This window comes from Rhinopithecus bieti, unplaced genomic scaffold, assembly GCF_001698545.2.
Source record: "Rhinopithecus bieti isolate Rb0 unplaced genomic scaffold, ASM169854v2 scaffold_77291, whole genome shotgun sequence".
Classification (NCBI taxonomy): Eukaryota; Metazoa; Chordata; class Mammalia; order Primates; family Cercopithecidae; genus Rhinopithecus; species Rhinopithecus bieti.
This window is the reverse complement of record NW_016829743.1, coordinates 612,097-627,719: the sequence shown is the minus strand read 5'-3', so window position 1 is coordinate 627,719 and position 15,623 is coordinate 612,097. Positions and strand designations below refer to the sequence as shown.

The 15,623-nt window shown below is 42.2% G+C and overlaps 1 protein-coding gene across 2 annotated transcripts in view; it reads right to left on the bottom strand.

Annotated features, from left to right (window-relative positions):
- Nucleotides 1–278: 278 nt before the first annotated feature.
- The window catches only part of COPA (coat protein complex I subunit alpha), a 53,979-nt gene continuing 38,634 nt past the window's right edge, over nt 279–15,623 (bottom strand). For both annotated transcript variants that reach the window (XM_017864852.1, XM_017864853.1), the window contains exons 18-33: nt 10,417–10,579; nt 10,163–10,309; nt 8,893–9,082; nt 8,675–8,770; nt 7,412–7,500; nt 7,087–7,210; nt 6,121–6,210; nt 5,532–5,641; nt 4,487–4,564; nt 4,301–4,369; nt 3,628–3,764; nt 3,153–3,339; nt 2,960–3,070; nt 2,460–2,621; nt 1,609–1,803; nt 279–1,335 (exon numbers count right to left, since the gene is read on the bottom strand). In XM_017864852.1, coding sequence (XP_017720341.1) covers nt 1,276–1,335; nt 1,609–1,803; nt 2,460–2,621; nt 2,960–3,070; nt 3,153–3,339; nt 3,628–3,764; nt 4,301–4,369; nt 4,487–4,564; nt 5,532–5,641; nt 6,121–6,210; nt 7,087–7,210; nt 7,412–7,500; nt 8,675–8,770; nt 8,893–9,082; nt 10,163–10,309; nt 10,417–10,579 — 2,008 coding nt within the window. In that variant the 3' untranslated portion in view covers nt 279–1,275. The remainder of the gene's footprint in view (nt 1,336–1,608; nt 1,804–2,459; nt 2,622–2,959; nt 3,071–3,152; nt 3,340–3,627; nt 3,765–4,300; nt 4,370–4,486; nt 4,565–5,531; nt 5,642–6,120; nt 6,211–7,086; nt 7,211–7,411; nt 7,501–8,674; nt 8,771–8,892; nt 9,083–10,162; nt 10,310–10,416; nt 10,580–15,623) is intronic.

Sequence of the window (15,623 nt, the reverse complement as noted above, 5' to 3'; positions counted from 1 at the left end):
GGCTGCAATCAAAAACAGAATAGGGGAGCTACTTGCTTTCTATCATTTTCACAGCAGTTTAGGTCCTCATATATATCCTATGAAAAGTATGTGCTTCTTTTTTTCTTTGTTTTTTTGAGACAGACTCTCACTCTGTCGCCTAGGCTGGAGTGTGGTGGCGCGATCTCGGCTCACTGCAAGCTCCGCCTCCTGGGTTCAAGCAATCCTCTGCCTCAGCCTCCGGAGTGGCTGGGATTACAGGCACCTGCTGCCATGCTCGGCTAGCTTTTTTTTCCCCCCAATAGTGGATGTTTATTTTGTAATTAAAAATTATTACTGGAAGGAAGATATGTGCTTTGGTGGGGTACCTGCATGGGTGAACAAGAACATGACAGTGTCCAAGAAATAAATGGCCAAGTCAAGAAGCTCTCGTAGAGATTTATTTAGTGTGAGAAATATGAGAACAATAGTTATAAAGAACAAATCAATAACCAGCAGTGTGCATTTTGGAAAACCAAATAACTTCTTCAAATTTCTGAGTACACAGAGGGTACCTGCCTGGGAATTTAAATGTCTAAGGAAAATGGGAGATGATTAAGAGTTGGTGTGGCCTAGTCACACCAACATGTATTTATTACATCCCGCTCCTTTCTAGTTGACAGAAAAGAAAGCTGCTGTGGGAAGAGAAGGGATAAATACTGAAGGGATTTACTAAATAAATGTCCATCACAGAGTTTTCCTTTTTTTTTTCTGAGATAGAGTCTTGCTCTGTCACCCAGACTAGAGTGAAGTGGTATGTTCTCAGCTGACTGCAACCTCTACCTCCTAGGTTCAAGTGATTCTCATGCCTCAGCCTCCCAAGTAGCTGGGACTACAGGCGCATGCTACCATGCCAGGCTAATTTTTGTATTTTTATTAGACACAGGGTTTCACCCTGTTGGTCAGGCAGGTCTCAAACTCCTGGCCTCAGATGATCTGCCCACCTCAGCCTCCCAAAGTGCTGGGATTACAGGCATGAGCCACTCCACCCAGCCCAGAGTTTTACTTGTTCCTTAGAATTAAGCTGGAAAGGCAGGGCCAATTATTAGAACAACTATAGTCAAGTTGAGAAGACCTCAAAAAAGTCAAGTTTAGACTTCAGATTTTTCCATAGAAGAGGAAAAGATACTAGGTTTTAGGGTAGAGAAAGCCAAATCCAAAGAGTAGTTGCAGGAGGAACGTGCTGTTAGAAGGAGGATATAGACACATTCTCTGGGGGGAACATATGGTGACTGACCCATGCACACAAAGGGGGCCTTAGCGAAACTGCAGAGGACTGATCCTTAAACCAATCACATCTTTGCCAATCTCTGTCACCTGTGGAAGAGCAAACAGAGGAATAAGTTAGAGATTTGTAAGGTTGAGAACCCTACAAAACTTATTCCCTATACCCTCAATGGGCGTAGCAGACAGGTATTTGGGTGTTCGTCACTGGCTGGCAAACAGCAGTGGGGAGATGCTCTAGCGTTCTCCAGGGTCACTGCCTCAGGGAGCAGGGGACAAGCACAAGAAGAAAAAAGGACCACCATATTTCTTTCTTTTTCCCCTTCTCTCAATATCCTAGATACATTTATTGAGGACAGTACTTACTGTGGTGACCCTACAGATTTGACTTTTGAACTCAGGGGAATAGCAGGCCCCACTGAGTGGACACTTTTCCACTGGCTTTCCACGGTAGATGGGCCGATATGATGCAGCACAGATGTCAAAGGGGTTGTGCATGTCATAATTGAGCTGATAGGCATCTGCAGGATTCTTCTCACAGGCAGACAGGATTTTTCGGGTCTAGGGAAAGGAAGGAGCATTTTATTTAGGAGGATAGAAAGCTGCAGACAACACCTCAAAAGGATCCCATCACCACGGTTTGGTAGTTCTGTTGATGTGAGATACAACTGTACCAGGTGAAAAAAGGTCCCAGCCTCTGTACTGGATGTATGTGAAGGGTTAACAATCACCATTCCTATTGTATCAAACTATCCCCTTCTCAATACAAAAGTGGTTCCATAATCTAGACCCACATTCCTACACCAACTCTGGAGATTATCAGGGTCAGGTCCTAGAAAGGGTTAAAACAGACTTCCATCACCCAAAAAGAATGCATTTGGAGGACACAAGTAATGAGATGTGTATGTGAAGCTTTGTGGTGGTTGTGATGGGATATCTGGAGCTTAAGGACAGACTGGGGTTACTTTCAGGTGCAATGGAGCTATTCTAGGTTGCACAGCACACTTAAGACAATTGTCATGTCTCAATAAACTATTAATTTTCCAGGAACAAAGGAAGCACCAAGTCAGGAAGTAAACAGAGGGTAGCATTCTGTTGGCTCTTTTTGTTGAATGTTGTTATTTACTGCTTTGTTTCAGAGGCAAGGACCTTGGTCTGTTCCCTCCATGTAATAGTTGATCTGGCTTCCCTATGGTCACTGAAGGAGCTCCATCTACCTGTTGTGCCACCTCAGGCTTGGGCCCGAGTTCTAGTAGGCGCCGAGCAAAGGTGGCAGCTGTCTTGAAGTTCTTGAGCTTGAAGAAGAGATTGAGGGCTGTACGCAGCACCAGGATCATGTGCACAGGCTGCAGGTTTGAGTGGGTGAAATAGGCTGCCATCTGGTGGACAGAAAGAGGAACACATGCCAAGTTGATGCTACACCTGGTAGAGGTCATTTCTAAGCTGCTACACATGCATAGAAAACACAACACAACACAACACAACACAACACAACAGGATGGGTTATAAAGCAGAGAGGTCTTCTGCCTTCCAGGTATGGAGGACTGGTGAGATGAGGAAGCAGGGTGAAGAAATGTATCCTCCCCTCATAGAAATGAAGGGCCTAAATTTCTATTCGTCCCCACTCAGATCTGGGTTTGAAATTAAAAGAATTCAAACCTAGTGAAGGGTGAAGGGAACGATGTCTCTGTTGTACTCAGGGTCCTATAGATCTTACCTCACATATGCGCTTCTGCTGTTCTAGAGTCTCTTTGGGCAGCTTCTTCCTTTCTATCTCCATGGACAAACCCACAATGTACTCACGACAAATGGTGATGAGCTGCTGGGCCTATAGAGGGAGCAGAAGGTCAGGATACAGAGACAAGAATGTGGGAGTGCCCAGAACTGGGACAGTGGCTAGACCCTCTTACCTCTGCAATCTCTTGTTTATTGTCCACAACAAGAAGTGGCACACTGAGAAGGATGGAACGGAATTTTTCCACAGCCTCCTCAAATTTGCCAACTGTGGTGAGCTGGTAACATAGCTGCAACCGTTGGATGAGGTCATTAAGCTTCAGGCCCACAGCTGGTACACCATTCTTCAGCCCTGCATCCTTCCTGGAAAAGGAAAAGTAGGAAGAAGACAGGATAGTCAGTAGCCAACTAGGATCCAATTTCCTTTTCTGGCAAACATCCTCATAGCTTCCCTCCTGTCTCCTGTCAAAGTAGCTGGGGAAGAGGATGACAGCAGATGTAAACCAAACCCCATAGAGTAACAAGCCAAAGATCTTTTTTTCTACTGGAAAACCCTAGCTCGGAAAGAATTCTGACTATGTCACTGAGGCTACCATCTGAAATATCGACCATAACTTGGAACAGATGAAAGCAAAGAGCGAAGGGCCTTACCAGTTGCGATTAGGATATCCATACATGGAGGGTAGGCAGGGCAGAGCCTGATAGGTTGTGCGGCCTCGGGCATATGTCTGTAGGAACAGTTGCTTGTAGGGGCCAAACTGGATTACCCCTACTTGGTCATGAAGGAGCTGGAACAGAAGCAAAGAAACAAGGATTTTGGCCCTGCTGCAGAAAAAGCTACTTTTCCTTGGGCAAGGTAATTAACTTCTCTGTTCCCGTTTCTTCATCAGTAAAACACATTTAATTGTAAGACCTACCTCATTTAATAATACCTATTAAAGTGTTTAGGATAGTGCCTGGCACACAGTGAACATTAAATAAACGTTAGCGGTTATTGTAGTGTTATCATTATTGTTATTATAACAATACTGGCTTAGTGTTCAAAACAGACCCCTGCTTGGGAAGGGGTACTTATCTCACTGATGTGAGCCAGAAAGCAAGCTATAAATGGGTGGAAGATGACTGAAGGATCTGTCCTAAAAGATTACTAGGCCAAGTGGAAGGCAGATAACAGGAAGTCAAGTGTACTTAACAAAGAGTTTTCATGAAAAATATACACCTTTGCCCTTGTGGGTAGGATAATTTCACTTGATTAAAATGAGTCAACCATCTCCCTGGGACCCTGGACTAGGCACACTCAAGAGAAAAAGCCAAGGTTACTTACCCGCATGGCTGTTTCAAAAGAGCCTGCCAGGATGTGATCAACTGGAAGCTGAGAGTTATTACACCAGATCTAACAAGAAACAAGAAAACCCAAACCAAGTGAAACTTTGTTCTTCTCTATTCTCCAATACCTGTTATACACTAATCGAGTATTAGCTACTCATCCTTGCTGGTTTCTTCCGCTTACCTGAGTTGGACTTGTTCCCTTGGTTGGGGGCACAAAGAAACCATCTTCAGCCCCACCAGCTGCCCCAGGGGATATATCCTAGGGGGAAATCAAAATTGAGTATTGAATAATTTTTTTTTTTGAGACAGGGTCACACTCTGTCACCTAGACTGGAGTACAGAGGCATGATCTCGGCACACTGCAACCTCTGCCTCCCATGCGCAAGCAATCCTCCAACCTCAGCCTCCCGAGTAGCTGGAACCACAGGCACAAGTCACCACACCTGGCTAATTTTTGTATTTTTTTTGTAGAGATGGGGTTTTGCCATGTTGCCTAGGCTGTTCTCCAACTCCTGAGTTCAAGCGATCTGCCTGGCTCAGCCTCTCAAAGTGCTAGGATTACAGGCATGAGCCACCGTGCCCAGCCAAATTGAGTAATTTTTTAAGCCATTCAAGCACTTTGTTCTGTTGAATCTAGAACACAACCATTTACATTGTTCCCTGCCTCCAATGAGGAAGAGGGGTGATAGTTGTGGGAGAAGACTGCCAAAAGAGGAGCCACCTCACCAGTGACAAAATGACTTATCAAAAACTCCAGTTGCTGCCTTCTCATAAGCTGTTGCTGGAAGAACGCTGATTACCTCATTCTTCTTTCTTTCCATGGGAGTTAAGCATCAGATTAGAGATAAGTCCTACATCCTCTCCTCTTTGAGCATATCAGGACAGATGGAAGTGACAAGGCCACTAACTTTGACTCTCTCATGCTTCCTGCTTCTTTTACTTTTAAAAATAGAGACAGGGTCTTGATATGTTGCCCAGGCTGGTCTTGAACTCCTGGGCTCAAACAATTGTCCTGCCTTAGCCTCCCAAAGTGCTGGGATTACAGGCATTAGCCACCGTGCCCAGCCATCTTCCTTCTTTCAAACGGGAGACAAGCATCAGATTAGAAGGAGGGTCTAGTCCCCTTCCCTTCTGGAGACCTTAGGATAGTGGTGGGGGACAATAAGGCCTCTAGCTTCCACAGGGAGATATGGAGAGAACCTTCTAAGGGTACAAATTCCACATACCAGCTCAGGAGGGAGCTCCAGATCTTCTTCTACATCCCAGCCACCTCCTTCTTCCTGTCCCTTGCCAAGAGCATCATCCCCCAAACCTTCTGTAGCCTCCACAAACCCATCTGTAAGGAAAATTCAAGCTCAAAACAGATTTGGGCAGTGGCATAATCTTAGCCAAAGAAAGTAAAATCAATCCTAGTTGGTTTCATGGCCTGGAAGTCTGCAGATCTACCCACAACCCAGTCCCAATCCAAGGTGTCCATCGCTCCAGAACAGTCCTTTTTTTTTTTGAGACGGAGTCTCGCTCTGTCGCCCGGGCTGGAGTGCAGTGGCCAGATCTCAGCTCACTGCAAGCTCCGCCTCCTGGGTTTACGCCATTCTCCTGCCTCAGCCTCAAGAGTAGCTGGGACTACAGGCGCCCGCCACCTCGCCCGGCTAGTTTTTTGTATTTTTTAGTAGAGACGGGGTTTCACCGTGTTAGCCAGGATGGTCTCGATCTCCTGACCTTGTGATCTGCCCGTCTCGGCCTCCCAAAGTGCTGGGATTACAGGCTTAAGCCACTGCGCCTGGCCCCAGAACAGTCTTAAAACAGCACTTTTACCTTCATCCAATTGTAGCTCTGCATCCTCTCCCCAGCCCTCTGTACCAACAGTGTCAATGTCAATGTCAGCAGCCAGTGCTCCTCCCTTCCCTACAGAGGGAAGGAATAGAACAGAACTGGTTATAGTACAGCAAGTCTGAGATATGGCCTTTTCTGCAGGCAGGTTAAATCCTTTCAAAAACAGGTGCCAAGCTTCTGCCTACTTATTATTTATTTTTGTGTATTATTTATTTTTGTGGTATATATGTTATGCTGACTTGCAGTAGGTTTCACAGAGGGAGGGAATAGAAGACAGATGGAAGGAACTGGCCTTCCTGCTACCAAAAACTGGCTCTTAAATAATTTGTACTTACCAGCCTTTGGCTACCACTCTTGAATTTCTTCCTGAGAGCTTTGCTAAGCTACCACCACTACAATATGTACAAGGCGTCAGGCATAGGATAGATAGAGGAGGTGGAGGAAAGACCGGGGTTCGGCACAAAATGCTTAAGAGTCTGTTTAGGCTCTTACTCATGTGAAATAAACTAGGAGACCGAGAAAACAGGAGGAGGTTAAGGGTGGAAGTGGTGGAGGGTGGTAGCACACATCTGCCTATACCCACATACCGGAATTACAGGTAGTTGAATTAGTACCTTTAAAATTGTGTCATGAATGATAAAATACTGAACAAAGAACATGACTACATATATAGTAAAACTTAAGAAAATATACCAAAATATTAACTGAAGTTATTGATGGTAGTAGAGGGATCCCTTGTTTTTCTCCCTATTTTCCAAATTTTCCTTAATGACCTGAAAATGCTATTTTAAGTTTTTATGACCGCACCATAAATGACTGGCATTTCAATACTCCATTAGGCTTCATGCAGAAAAAAAGGACAGATTAAACTAAATGGTAATGGTATTCTCTAGGACAGTTCTTCACAAAACAAACAACAAAAGTGGTATGGGAGAAGTAGGTACTTACCTTTGCTGGCAATGGTGCCTTCAAAAAATCCCTTGGATACAGTCAATAAAGGCCAATTGGTATCCAATGGCATGATAGGTGCAGGTGGCTGGAGCAGGTTGGCATTAGGGTCAATGTCTGGGATCTGAGTAGTAGAAGAAAAGAGGCTAAAAACAAACAGCACTTGGAAGTCACGTAAGGAAAGTTATGGAGCCTCCTTTGATGTCATTTGTTTCTCTGCCTCTCCTGATAACCAGGTGGGAGAGTGATATTCATAATTTTAAATTGTTCTAAGATCTTAGAGTTAATCCTGTAATAAGAGACAATCATGTAAATAAAGACTCACTGTCTCCTTCTCTGGGTCAAATGTCTCCTTTAGGCTCTCAGCTTCTTCATCTAAGCCATGGGTAGCAGCTGTGAGATAGGCCAGGGACTCTGTAGAGAAAACAGACTTTGTGGTATAGGTACATTTCCAAATGCATATTGCTGGGGTAAGCAGCCTCTGAGATGGTCCCCCCAGTGATCACTGACTCCTGGTATTCACGTTGTTGCATAATACCCACCTCTTAAGTGTGGGCTGGATTTATTAACTAGCTTCTAATACATAGAACATGGCAGATGTGATGGGATGCTACTTCCTAGATCTGGTTACAAAGATTGTGGCGTCTATCTTGGGGTGCCCTCTTTTGCTCACTTGCTGTAAGGGAAACTAGCTACCACGTTACAAACTTCTTTGGAGAGGGCAACATGAAAAGAAACTGACGTTTCTTAGACAACAGGGAGCAAGGACATGGGGGCTGTCAATGGTCATTGAGTGTAGAAGTAGATTCTCTCCCCGGTGAATCTTCAGATATCTGCAGTCCTGGCCAACACTTTGACTGTAGCCTCACGAGAGACCCTGCTAAGCCATGCTACAAATTGTGAAATAATAAATGTTTGTTGTTTTAAACTACTAAATTGGGGGGTAATTTGTTACACAGCAACAGAGAACTAATATAGCTGCTTATCTTTGAGACCTATCCATCAGTGCTGAGAACCTTGGATATCCCTGACTCGTCTCTGTTACATCTCAAATCTAGTTACTGCAACAAATCATGTTGTTTCTACCTGCAAAATATATCCTGAATCTGAACAGTGCTCACCCCTCCACTAAGAGCACCTTGGTCCAAACCTCATCTTTCAACTTGTTTGTTCCCTAATATATCTCAAATGCTAATACAATGCTTGGTATATAGTGGGTTCTCAAAAATATCCCTTGACCATATACATGAATAAATGAGTGAAACCTCCAAACTGAAAATAAAGAACAAAATTCTAATGGCATCCAACCATGTGCATTTACTAGGGTGTCTGCTCTAGGCCTTTTAAAATCTCCTATCTTCCCCATGAATAACTATTTTCCTAAGGGTGTTTGGCTGGACTGAATATTCTGGCTGCACCTCGCTTTGGCTTTGAAGAAAATCTTCTAAGCACAGGAGGAGCATGTTGTCTCTCCTAAAAAAATGCACAATAAAGAGAAATCCCTCACCACTGTACACAAATTAACTCAACAAGAACAGAAAAATACTTCCTCAGACCCTGAAAAAGCTGGCAAGTCCCAGATACTTACTCTGCCCACAGTTCTTTAGGATCCGCACACGCTCTGACACATCACCCAGGTATAGGGCATTCTGATAGTGGCCACTCATATCCTTTCTGATCTCAGCTGCACCAAGTTAAGTAAGAGACACCAAGTTAGGTCTTTTCTCTTAAGTTCTCTTTCTCCTTTATTCACCTTCCTCCTTCCCCCAAGAACCCCTCTTCCCATCCTTAGTTCGAGGGCCTCACCAATCTTCATCATCTTGCGAAGCTTTTCTAAGTTGCCAGTGATAAGATACAGGAAGGAAAGTTTGTCAAAGTTTTTGGTACGCTGATAGCACATTTCCACAATCTGGTGGTTCCCCTGCAGCAGGGCCACTTCTCCCAGCTTTTCCCAGCAGTTCTTGTCATCCAGTGCTTTGGCTGCTTCCAGAGCAATCTAAAGAATCCCCACGGTCATGTTAACAGGTTGAAGGACAATGTGACTCAAAACCAGGGACTCTGCAAAGCATCTGCCTCTATATAAATCTCCCAAAGAATTTCTTATACTTTCAATTACTCCTAGCTTTTAGTCTAATTCCATTGAAAATTGGCCAGGCGCAGTGGCTCGTGTCTGTAATCCCAGCACTTTGGGAGGCCAAGGCAGGCGGATCATGAGGTCAAGAGCTCGAGACCATCCTGGCCAACATGGTGAAACCTTGTCTCTACTAAAAATACAAAAAATTTGGCTGGGCATCATGTTGCGCGCCTGTAGTCCCAGCTACTCAGGAGGCTGAGGCAGGAGAATCGCTTGGACCCAGGAGATGGAGGTTGCAGTGAGCCAAGATCACGCCATTGCACTCCAGCCTGGGCAATAAGAGCGAGACTCCTGTCTCAAAAAAAAGAAAAGAAAAAAAAAAATCCAGTGAACACATAGAACCCCTTTAGATACAGGGATAGAAATAATCACATCGCATTTATCCTCCTCCTCAGAAATTTACTTTTACAACAAAACCACCCAGCAGTTGATGATTCCACAGAGCCGGTTCTTGCTTAGCTACCTTACTTCCTAACTGCCAGGTATGAAGATCCACAGGGGCTTTAGCAAAGACAGAAGAAATAATACTAGGAAGAAGTTCAGAACTGGAAAACGTTTTCCTAAGCCCTTTTCACCTTAGAAAGCAATGCCTATACATTCTAGGCCTCAGTGCTTAATAGGTACTCTTTCATCTAAGTAGCTAGTCAGCAAGATTAAGTGTCAAGGAAATAATAAGATTTTCAAATTCCATACCATCTTGCTTTTATCCTAGAAGTTACTATAATTGAGGTTGACAAAAATAGAAATGCTGTGGGAGAAGCAGAGGCAGGTAAAAGTAGATGGGCAAAGAGCAACAGGAAGATGGCTCAATGTAACAACTAAAAAAATCCCAAATTTCATTATTCTGGCTAAAGAAGCAAGCCCAGAATAATGCCCTCCCAATGCCACTCTAACCCTCTCACCTCTAAGACAATATGGGGCTGATGACCATATTCCTCTCACCTCAATGTTTCCACACTCCAGTGCCAGACTAAAGCGAGTTTTCTCATCCTTGACAAAATGAAGTGCCACTTCAGGATAGCCCTTCTTCTGGAGATAAGCAATAATAGACTGGCCTACTAGTTTGGCATTCCTCACCATGTGCAGTACCTAGACATTTGGGGTAGGGTTGGGCAAGAAGTAGACATCACTCACAGGAAAGAAAAAAAAAGAGTGCTGCCTCTCTTAATACTCTAGTTTGCATCCTCACTTCCTACCTCATCATATTTTCTGTTGATCAGGGCCAGCTTGAATTTGAACTCAGTGGGATCAATGGTGAGTACCCGGGGACGACACTCCCTGTCTAGGCAGTATACATTGTTGCCCTTCACCCGTGTGACATAGATGGGTAAATCCAGAGTTCGAATGATCCCGTGGTCCCTAAGAACAGAGGGTAGATGGCACAACTTTCAGTAAGTGAGAAGGAAAATCCATCCTGTGAAGAAATGGAACAAACCTAGGAAACGGTCTTTTGTCAAGTGCCATTTGAACAATGATATAGATGGGAAGTGATTCAAAAAAGAGCAGAACTAAATGCCAAATTTATCGTATTCTTTCTATGATGGGGTAGATGGCATGATTTTTCTTTATATACTATTATCCTAGAAGATGAGTAACAGACATGGCTATAGGAATCAGACCTAACAGTTAAATCTTAAGTTCTTATATATAATCAGGTGATTATGGACAGCTAACTCCTTTATAAGCTATAATTGAAAGTAGAAGAGAGGTATATGTGAAGAGTTCTGACAAAGAAATAATAAAAAACAGAAAGTATATATATATATTTGAGACAGAGTCTTGCTCTGTCGCCCAGGCTGGAGTGCAGCGGCACGATCTCGGCTCAATGCAAGCTCTGCCTCCTGTCACGCCATTCTCCTGCCTCAGCCTCCCGAGTAGCTGGGACTCCAGTCGCCCGCCACCATGCCGGGCTAATTTTTTGTATTTTTAGTAGAGACGGGGTTTCACCGTTTAGCCAGGATGGTCTCGATCTCCTGACCTGGTGATCCACCTGCCTCAGCCTCCCAAAGTGCTGGGATTACAGGTGTGAGCCACCGTGCCCAGTCTAATAGAAAGTATTTTGAACTAAATAATAATAAATAGATTGCAAATTGAAGTTTGTCAATATAGCTAATGCAACACTTGACAAACAATTTATAGACTGTATTAAAAGAAATACTAAAAATTATTGGATTCTACATGCATATATTAGGAGAAACTAAAAATTAACAAGCACTCATCTCAAAATGTTACTGTTCTTTTAAACCAAAGAAAGTACTTAGAAGAAAATAATAAAGCCAATAGTAGAAATTAAATAGAAAACAAAAATACAATAGAGAAGTTCAATAAAGGCAAAACTTGAATAAAACTGATAAGCCTCTCATGAGGGCAATTCAGAGAAAAGAAAATAGTATGAATGAAAAAGGGGATAACACTACAGATCTTGCAGAATAAAGATGTAACTTTTTAAGAGAATCAAACTGGCCAGGCACAGTGGCTCACATCTGTAATCCCAGCACTTTGGGAGGCTGAGGCGGGTAGATCACATGAGGCCAGGAGTTCAAGACCAGCCTGGCCAACATTGTGAAACCCCGTCTCTACTAAACATACAAAAATTAGCCAGGCGTGGTGGTGCATGTTAATCCCAGTTACTCGGGAGGCTGAGTCAGAAGAATCACTTGAACTCAGGAGACGGAGGTTGAAGTGAGTCGAGGTCGCACCACTGCACTCCAGCCTGGGTAACAAAGTAAGACTCCAACTGAAAATAAATAAATAAATAGATAGATAGATAGATAGATAGATAGACAGACAGACAGATAGATCGAAGGATCAAACTCCTAAAAAATAACATTTGCCAAAGCTGACTCAAAAATAAATAGAAAACACCTATAGTCCTGTAATAGCTAAATAAACTGAATCAAATTTTTAAAGTTCTCCCATAGAAAAAGTCCTATGTCCATATGACTTCAAATTCTAACCAACATTCAAGGACGAATTAATTCCAATCTTATGCAAACTCATTGAGGGAACAGAAAAAGATACATTATTTGCTTACTTTATGAAATTCACATAACCTTGATACTAAAACCTAACAAGGACAGAAAGAAAAGGGAAAATTACAGGTAATCTCACTTATAAATATGTGAAAACATCAGCAAAATATTAGCAACCTAAAGCTAGCAATATTTGAAAAGGGTAAAAATATCAAGACCAAGTTAGGTTTATATCAGGAATATAATGTTGATTTAACATAAAAAAATCAGCTGGGCACAGTGGCTCATGCCTGTAATCCTGGCACTTTGGGAGGCTGAGGCAGGCGGATCACCTGAGGTCAGGAGTTCAAGACCAACCTGACCAACATGGCGAAACCTCGTCTCTATTAAAAATTCAAAATTAGCCAAGCATAATTGCTCACACCTATAATCCCAGCTACGTGGGAGACTGACACACAAGAATTGCTTGAACCTGGGAGGTGGAGGTTGCAGTGAGCTGAGATCATGCCACTGCACTCTAGCCTGGAGTGACACTCTGTCTCAAAAAAAAAATAAAAAATAAAAAAAAATCAATTTAATTCACTACATTAATCAATGAAAGGAGAAAAATTGTATGACTACCTCAATGCAGACTGAGCATCCCAAACAGGAAATCTGAAATGCTCCAAAATCCAAAACTGAGCACTGAAATGACACTGAAAGGAAATGTTCATTGGAGCAGTGTGGACTTCAGATTTTTGGATGTGGAATAATGTTCAATCAGTAACGCAAATACTCCAAAATCAGAAAAAAATCGGAAATATAAAATACTTCTGGTTTCAAGCATGTCAGGTAAGAGATACTCAACCTGTATATGTAGAAAAGTTATCTAATAAAATTTAACATTTGGACCAGGCATGGTGGCTCATGCCTATAATCTCAGCACTGGGAGACCACGGCAGGCCGACTGCTTGAGCCTAGGAGTTCAAGACCAGACTGAGCAACACGGTGAAACCCCATCACTGCAAAAAATACAAAAATGAGCTGGGCATGGTGGCATATGCCTGTAGTCCCAGCTATTTGGGAGGCTGAGCTGGGAGGATAACTTGAGCCCAGGAGGCAGAGGTTGCAGTGAGCCAAGATTATGCCACTACACAATGGGAAAAGAGTGAGACTCTCTGCCAAAATAAATAGTTAAATTACATTAAATTAATAAATATATATAAATAAAATAAATTCACATTCATCAAGGGTAAAAAAAAAAAAAAAAACCTCTTAGCAAAAAGAAATAGCAAAATTCCTTCGCAGAAAAGGGATATACATTTAAAAAAATCTACTGTAAGCTCACATAATTCTAACACACTGAAAGTTCGCCCTTTAAGTTAGGAATAAGACAAGAATGTTTGCTGTCATTATGTTAACTCAACATTGCTGGAGATCCTAGTCAGTGCAGTAAGACAAGAAAAATATGGTAATATATAAGTACTTGAAAGAGAAACTAAATTGTCATTACCCACAGATACTATGATTATTTGTAAAGGAAATATAAATCCTAGAATTGATAAGAGTCTAGCAAGATTCCTTAAAATAAAATCAATTTTAAATTGATTTTGTTGTATTTAAATTGAATTAACTGTATTTCTAAATATCAACAAAATTAGAAAATTAAAATTTTAAATAGATATCCATTTACAAACAGAATTTTAAAACCGTCAAGTGTCTAATAAATCTAACCAAAGAGATGCAAGATCTCTATAGAGAAAACTATAAAACTTTATTGAAGGATGTTTCAGAAGACCTAAATGAATGAAGAGCTGCTATACCAAGTTCACAGATTAGGAAATTGAACACTGTAAGGACTGTAAAGATGATGGTTATCCCCCAACAGATACAGAGATTCCATGCAATTCCAAACGAAATGACAAATGTTTTTGTGTGGAATTTCACAAGTTACTTTTTTTTTTTTGAAACGGAGTCTTGTTCTGTCACCCAGGCTGGAGTGCAGTGGCACGATCTCAGCTCACTGCAACCTCAGCCTCCCAGGTTCACGCCATTCTCCTGCCTCAGCCTCCTGAGTAGCTGGGACTACAGGCGCCTGCCACCACGCCCAGCTAATTTTCTGTATTTTTAGTAGAGATGGGGTTTCACCGTGTTAGCCAGGATGGTCTCGATCTCCTCACCTCATGATCCGCCCACCTCGGCCTCCCAAAGTGCTGGGAGTACAGGCTTGAGCCACGGTGCCCGGCCAAGAATTTCACAAGTTACTTTAAAAACTTATGTGAAGGGCCGAGCCTGGTGGCTGATGCCTGTAATCCCAGCACTTTGGTAAGCCAATGTGGGAGGATGGCTTGAGGTCAGGAGTTTGAGACCAGCCTGGCCAATATGGTGAAACCCCATCTCTGCTCAAAATACAAATATTAGCTGGGTGTGGTGGCATGCGCATATAAGGCAGGAGAATCTGGGGAGGTAGGAGAATCACTTGAACCTGGGAGGCAGAGGTTGCAATGAGCCAAGATTATGCCACTGTACTCCAGCCTGGGCAACAGAGTGAGACTCCATCTCAAAACAACAACGACAACGACAACAAAACTTACGTGAAAGGGCATAATTTACTTGAAAATACCCTAAAAACTTTTAAAAAATAAACAAAATAGCATCAGAGTAAGTGTTGTACCAGATGTGAAGATTTATCATAAAGCTACATTATGTAAGACAGTGTGGAATTAGAGCAGAGATAGACCACAGATCCTTGCATTTTTGAAAACATGATTTATGTATGACAAAGATGAGAGTGCAGAACAATGGAGAAAGAATGGTCTTTTCAATAATGCTGCTGAGGAATTGAGTGTCCTTATGGAAAAAGTGGGATTAAGCTTTCTATACCTCACAGCATACATAACAATCAATGTCAGGTAGATTATAGACCTAGATATAAAAGCACAGTTACAATGTTTTACAAAAGAATACAGCAGAATAGCTTTATGATTTGGGAGTCAATAAAGATCTTTAAAATAGGATGAAACCTAATAGCCATAAAAAATAAAGATTCATAAACTTAACTACATTTTAAGACTGTCTGTTCATTAAAGGATACCATAAGGAAAATCAGAAGACATGCTACAAAAGAGGAGATACTGATAATTGCAACATGTAGCCCTGACAAAGGACAGACATCCAAAAAAGAAAGATAATGTAAGACAGATTAAAGATTTGAACAGAATTCATATGAGGAAATCCTACTGGATGGCCAGATGAAAAGTTGCTCAATCTTATTAGGAAACAGAGAACAGCAAAACAAAATTACAAGGAGATACCATTACACATCCATCAGATGAACAAAAATAAGTCTCACCAAATCAAGTGTTGGTCAAGAAGGCAAGAAAGGAAATTTTTTCTTTCTTTTTTTTTTTGAGACGGAGTTTCGCTCTTGTTGCCCAAGCTGGAGTGCAAGG